The sequence below is a fragment of the Oncorhynchus mykiss genome, unplaced genomic scaffold (assembly GCF_057628025.1).
Source record: "Oncorhynchus mykiss isolate SJ-2025 unplaced genomic scaffold, ASM5762802v1 scaffold96, whole genome shotgun sequence".
Taxonomy (NCBI): Eukaryota; Metazoa; Chordata; class Actinopteri; order Salmoniformes; family Salmonidae; genus Oncorhynchus; species Oncorhynchus mykiss.
The window spans coordinates 1,523,073-1,530,000 of NW_028322095.1; the positions used below are offsets into that span (position 1 = coordinate 1,523,073).

Genomic DNA, 6,928 nt, shown 5'->3' on the forward strand with positions numbered 1-6,928 from the left:
AAATAGAATCCATCCTTTCTTTCTTCTCTCCTCCTCTCTTCTCTCTCTCCTCCTCTCCTCTCTTCTCTCTCTCTATCCTCCTCTCATCTCTTCTCTCTCTCGTCCTCTCTTCTCTCTCTCTCTCCTCCTCTCATCTCTTCTCTCTCTCCTCCTCTCCTCTCTTCTCTCTCCTTCTCTCTCTCCTCCTCTCCTCTCTTCTCTCTCTCCTCCTCTCTTCTCTTATCTCTCTCTTCCTCTCTTCTCTCTCTCCTCCTCTCCTCTCTTCTCTCTCTTCCTCTCCTCTCTTCTCTCTCTTCCTCTCCTCTCTTCTCTCTCTCCTCCTCTCTTCTCTCTCTCCTCCTCTCCTCTCCTCTCTTCTCTCTCTCCTCCTCTCCTCTCTTCTCTCTCTCCTCCTCTCTCCTCTCTCTCCTCCTCTACTCTCTCCCTCCTCCTCTCTTCTCTTCTCATCTGGCTGTGTATCTAACTCATTTCCTGAACTTGACAAATGTGGGAGAGACTGTTATTCTAGCTCTGATGCCCTCAGAACCTTGATGAGCTTGTGTGTGTGTGTGTGTGTGTGTGTGTGTGTGTGTCTACGATACACCTCTCTCTATTTCCCTTCTGTTGCTCCATGCAGCAGTCCGTTGTTCAGTGGTTAGCTGTGAGGCCCATGTAGACTAACTTAGTCTGGGCTGCGTCACACAAACACACTTCCCCAGTGAGATGGGATTCTGTGGTGAAACATGCAGCCTGGCGGCTTTTCCTAAAGCAGCCTAATGTCCCTCGTTCTCCCTGCACACACACACACACACACACACACACACACACACACACACACACACACACACACACACATACACACACACCCCGACACACACACACACACACCCCGACACACACACACACACACACACACACACACACACACACACACACACACACACACACACACACACACACACACACACATACACACACACACACACCCTGGCTGCATCGGCTACTATTTATATATTATCCCCTTTAAACAACACAGGAAGTTAACTGGATTAGGTTTCCCTGCTGTAAACCCTGTCAACTCTGGGTAGAAGGCTGTGTGTGTGTGTGTGTGTGTGTGTGTGTGTGTGTGTGTTTACGTATTACTGTGTGTGTGTGTGTGTGTGTGTGTGTGTGTGTGTGTGTGTGTGTGTTTACGTGTTACTGTGTGTGTGTGTGTGTGTGTGTGTGTGTGTGTGTGTTTACGTATTACTGTGTGTGTGTGTGCTCTGTGATCAGTCAGAGTTTATGTACTTGACCATTAACCAGTGTTCAGACCAGGTGGACAGTCTATTGAAACGATGTTCAGACTTCAAGTGTTCTGGTCTGTTCTGGTATGTTCTGAAGTGTTCTGGTATGTTCTGAAGTGTTCTGGTGTGTTCTGGTGTGTTCTGGTATGTTCTGGTGTGTTCTGGTGTGTTCTTGCATGTTCTGGTGTGTTCTGGTGTGTTCTGGTATGTTCTGGTATGTTATGGTGTGTTCTGGTGTGTTCTTGTATGTTCTGGTGTGTTCTGGTATGTTCTGGTATGTTCTGGTACAGTATGTGTGTGTTTAAGTGTATTTCTGACTGTATCTTAATGGGTGTGTGAGTGAGTATACATATGATGTTTGATCTGATGGTCAAAAGGACTCCAACAGGTTAGTGATGAATCCTGCCCAGTGTAATGGTACTAGGAGGCTGGGGGAACCAGGTGGAGGAGTAGAATGGTTGCTCTGTACAGCCCTCTATGTCAGTGTTTATACAGCATTAAAAACCATACAGAATAACCTTGGCTGTGGCTGTGTGTGTGGCTGTGTGTGTGTGTGTGTGTGTGCAGGGCTTTGTACCTCTATATGTTTGTGTGTGTGTGTGTGTGTGTGAGGGGTGGTGAGCTTTGGCTCAATGCTCTGAGTGCTGTCTGTCCACAGCAGGCTGGACTGAGACTGAAGGTCCTAACCTCTGAATGCTGTCTGTCCGCAGCAGGCTGGACTGAGACTAAAGGTCCTAACCTCTGAATGCTGTCTGTCCGCAGCAGGCTGGACTGAGACTGAAGGTCTTAACCTCTGAATGCTGTCTGTCCGCAGCAGGCTGGACTGAGACTAAAGGTCCTAACCTCTGAATGCTGTCTGTCCGCAGCAGGCTGGACTGAGACTAAAGGTCCTAACCTCTGAATGCTGTCTGTCCGCAGCAGGCTGGACTGAGACTGAAGGTCCTAACCTCTGAATGCTGTCTGTCCGCAGCAGGCTGGACTGAGACTAAAGGTCCTAACCTCTGAATGCTGTCTGTCCGCAGCAGGCTGGACTGAGACTAAAGGTCCTAACCTCTGAATGCTGTCTGTCTGCAGCAGGCTGGACTGAGACTAAAGGTCCTAACCTCTGAATGCTGTCTGTCTGCAGCAGGCTGGACTGAGACTAAAGGTCCTAACCTCTGAATGCTGTCTGTCTGCAGCAGGCTGGACTGAGACTGAAGGTCCTAACCTCTGAATGCTGTCTGTCTGCAGCAGGCTGGACTGAGACTAAAGGTCCTAACCTCTGAATGCTGTCTGTCTGCAGCAGGCTGGACTGAGACTAAAGGTCCTAACCTCTGAATGCTGTCTGTCCGCAGCAGGCTGGACTGAGACTGAAGGTCCTAACCTCTGAATGCTGTCTGTCCGCAGCAGGCTGGACTGAGACTAAAGGTCCTAACCTCTGAATGCTGTCTGTCCGCAGCAGGCTGGACTGAGACTAAAGGTCCTAACCTCTGAATGCTGTCTGTCTGCAGCAGGCTGGACTGAGACTAAAGGTCCTAACCTCTGAATGCTGTCTGTCTGCAGCAGGCTGGACTGAGACTAAAGGTCCTAACCTTTAACCTGAAACAGAGCTAAAACAAGTCACACCTCCAGATATATGGCCTGCGTGCCAAATGACATACTATTCCCTGTATAGTGCACTACTTTTGACCAGGGCCCACAGGGCAGAGACGGAGCCCTATATACTCTGTATGGGGATTTACTGTACGAGTTAATGTGGTTATAGGAGCCAGGAAGTAGGAAGTTAAAGTTTTTGTTCATTTCTCTGCCTTGTTTTTTGGAGCTTTTCCTGTCAAGCACTCTCACTGAAAGATGGAGCATGTCTCTGTGGGACTGAGTGGTGTGTAAGGCATATTGTATATCTCTGTGTCTGTGTGTGTGTGTGTGTGTGTGTGTGTATGTGTGTGTGTGTGTGTGTGTGTGTGTGTGTGTGTGTGTGTGTGTGTGTGTGTGTGTGTGTGTGTGTGTGTGTGTGTGTGTGTGTGTGTGTGTGTGTGCAGATGGTACGGGTTTCCCTAGTGATCTGATGTCATTATTTTCTGGACAGATTTGGGTCAGATGATTCTTCAGTGTCCTGGATGTGAGTGAGAGAAAGGGTGGTAGAGAGTTAGATAGAGAGAGAGAGAGAGATCCACAACGAATTCAAAAACAAACCCGATTTAGTTAAACTCCCATATCTACTGGGTGAAATACCACAAACACCACTGTAAATACAACCCATATTTATGTTTATTTATTTTCCCTTTTGTACTTTAACCATTTGTACATTGTTACAACACTGTATATATATAATATGACATTTGAAATGTCTTTATTCTTTTGGAACTTCTGTGAGTGTAATGTTTACTGTTCATTTTTATTGTTTATTTCAGTTTTGAATATTATCTACTTTACTTGCTTTGGTAATGTTAACAGATGTTTCCCATGTCAATAAAGCCCTTAAATTGAATTGATATTGATATGAATTGAGAGAGTTAGAGAGAGAGAGAGATATAGAGAGAGAGAGAGATAGAGAGAGAGAGAGAGTTGGGGCGTAGGGAAGGGTGAAGTTGGCACCAGGCCTGGTAAAGTAGAACCTCTCTACCCTTCCCCTGGCACGGGGGACGGAAACACAAAGCTGTGCTGTCCTGATTAACACAGAGGTCTGACTGGTGGGGTTAACACTGATGACTTACATAGGCTGAATTGTGATAGAGAGAGAAAGAGAGGGAGGGGGAGAGATAGAGAGAGAGGGGAGGAGGGAGGGAAGAGAGAAAGAGAGGGAGGGGGGAGAGATAGAGAGAGAGGGGAGGAGGGAGAGGAAGAGAGAAAGAGAGGGAAGGGGAGAGATAGAGAGAGAGGGGAGGAGGGAGGGAAGAGAGAAAGAGAGGGAGGGGGGAGAGATAGAGAGAGAGGGGAGGAGGGAGGGAAGAGAGAAAGAGAGGGAGGGGGAGAGATAGAGAGAGAGGGGGGGAGAGAAAGAGAGGGAAGGGGGAGAGATAGAGAGAGAGGGGAGGAGGGAGGGGAAGAGAGAAAGAGAGGGAGGGGGGAGAGATAGAGAGAGAGGGGGGGAGAGAGGGGAAGAGAGAAAGAGAGGGAAGGGGAGAGAGAGAGGGGGAGAGAGAGAGACAGAGAAGGAGGGGGAGAGAGAAAGAGAGGGAGGGGGGAGAGATAGAGAGAGAGGGGGGAGGGAGGGGGAGAGAGAAAGAGAGGGAAGGTGAGAGAGAGCGGGGGAGAGAGAGAGACAGAGAAGGAGGGGGAGAGAGAAAGAGAGGGAGGGGGGAGAGAGGGGGGTAGAGGTAGAGATCACTAGCTCATTCCCTCCCCCTCCACCCTAACCCTATAGCTCATTCCCTCTACCCCCTACCCTAACCCTATATCTCATTCCCTCTACCCCTACCCTAACCCTATAGCTCATTCCCTCTACCCCCTACCCTAACCCTATAGCTCATTCCCTCTACCCCCTACCCTAACCCTATAGCTCATTCCCTCTACCCCCTACCCTAACCCTATATCTCATTCCCTCTACCCCTACCCTAACCCTATATCTCATTCCCTCTACCCCTACCCTAACCCTATAGCTCATTCCCTCTACCTCTACTCCCTACCCTATATCTCATTCCCTCTACCCCTACCCTAACCCTATATCTCATTCCCTCTACCCCTACCCTAACCCTATATCTCATTCCCTCTACCCCTACCCTAACCCTATATCTCATTCCCTCTACCCCTACCCTAACCCTATAGCTCATTCCCTCTACCTCTACTCCCAACCCTATATCTCATTCCCTCCCCCCCACCCTAACCCTATATCTCATTTCCTCTACCTCTACCCTAACCCTATATATCATTCCCTCTACCTCTACTCCCTACCCTATTGCTCATTCCCCCTACCCTAACCCTATATCTCATTCCCTCTACCTCTACTCCCTACCCTATAGCTCATTCCCTCTACCTCTACTCCCTACCCTATAGCTCATTCCCTCTACCTCTACTCCCTACCCTATAGCTCATTCCCTCTACCTCTACTCCCTATCCTATAGCTCATTCCCTCTACCTCTACTCCCTACCCTATAGCTCATTCCCCCTACCCTAACCCTATAGCTCATTCCCTCTACCCCCTACCCTAACCCTATAGCTCATTCCCCCTACCCTAACCCTATATATCATTCCATCTACCTCTACTCCCTACCCTATAGCTCATTCCCTCTACCTCTACTCCCTACCCTATAGCTCATTCCCCCTACCCTAACCCTAACCCTATAGCTCATTCCCTCTACCCCCTACCCTACCCTATAGCTCATTCCCTCTACCCCTACCCTAACCCTATAGCTCATTCCTTCTACCCCCTACCCTAACCCTATATCTCATTCCCTCTACCCCCTACCCTAACCCTATAGCTCATTCCTTCTACCCCCTACCCTAACCCTATAGCTCATTCCTTCTACCCCCTACCCTAACCCTATAGCTCATTCCTTCTACCCCCTACCCTAACCCTATAGCTCATTCCTTCTTCCCCCTACCCTAACCCTATAGCTCATTCCTTCTACCCCCTACCCTAGCCCCTTTCCCACTTCTCTCTTGCCCTTTCCTCCTTTCCTACCCCCTAACCCCTATTCCCTAGCTAGCTCCTGGGCCCTAGCCCTGTGAAGTCTCCCCCTTCCTTCCTCGGCCCTTGGCAAAACACACACTCAGGCCCTGAGGGTGGCAGGGAATGGGCACCACATCACACACACACACAAACTATCACACACACACACACACACACACACACACCACACACAGGGCATCAATAGCACCTTTTACCTGCTACACTAACTGAAACACGGCCACTGAGGTTTATAAGGTTTGATCATGGACGGAGGTTTCCAGAACCGGCCCAATAGGGAACACAGTGTTTAAACGTCTTTGATTAGAATACATGTCCTGTAGCATGTGGCTGATTGTAGACACTGGCTGAGGGACGTCACAGAGCCGTGGAACCACCGTTCTCTCTGTAGGGAACCAGTGTTCATATTAGCTTGGCAGGACTCAATGAAGATATTTATGTCACCTCTCACTTGACTCTTAGCCTGGTCCCAGATCTCTTTGTGTTGTCTTGTTTACTCCTATGGTCATTGTCATGCCAAATTGCACCAGGCTAACTTCAATCTATTTCACCTTTTTAAGAAAATCAGTATATTCAAATCAATCAATTCCATACATCCCACTTTGTATATCTTGGCTTTAAAACTCCACCTTGTATTTCCTGACTGAATACATCCTACATGTGTTGTCTAATAACTCTCTGAATCCTAACTGTGTGTTGTAATGTGTGTCCTTGACAGACAGGAGGCGCTGTTAGCAGCCATCAGTGAGAAGGATGCCAACATCGCCCTGCTGGAGCTGTCCTCGTCCAAGAAGAAGAAGACGCAGGACGAGGTGGCCATGCTGAAGAGAGAGAAGGACAGCCTGGTACAACAGCTCAAACAACAGGTACGAAACATTCAACACTCCCTCGTCACGTGACCTGGGTGGCCCCTGTCACATGACTGGGAACTAGACACTCATCGTGGCTTCGAAAGCTTAAGGATAGCTGCCATTACAGTCTGCTTTCTCTGGAATCTATATGCTGGGTGACAGAATAGGAAGTGACAGTAATATGGGGACTGGGAGGATTGTAAACC

General features: G+C 48.7%; 1 protein-coding gene across 2 annotated transcripts in view; it reads left to right on the forward strand.

Moving 5' to 3' along the window:
- Positions 1–6,928, forward strand: part of LOC149970076 (ELKS/Rab6-interacting/CAST family member 1-like) — a 534,697-nt gene that overhangs the window by 383,661 nt on the left and 144,108 nt on the right. For both annotated transcript variants that reach the window (XM_090228733.1, XM_090228734.1), the window contains one exon: positions 6,590–6,737. In XM_090228733.1, coding sequence (XP_090084859.1) covers positions 6,590–6,737 — 148 coding nt within the window. The remainder of the gene's footprint in view (positions 1–6,589; positions 6,738–6,928) is intronic.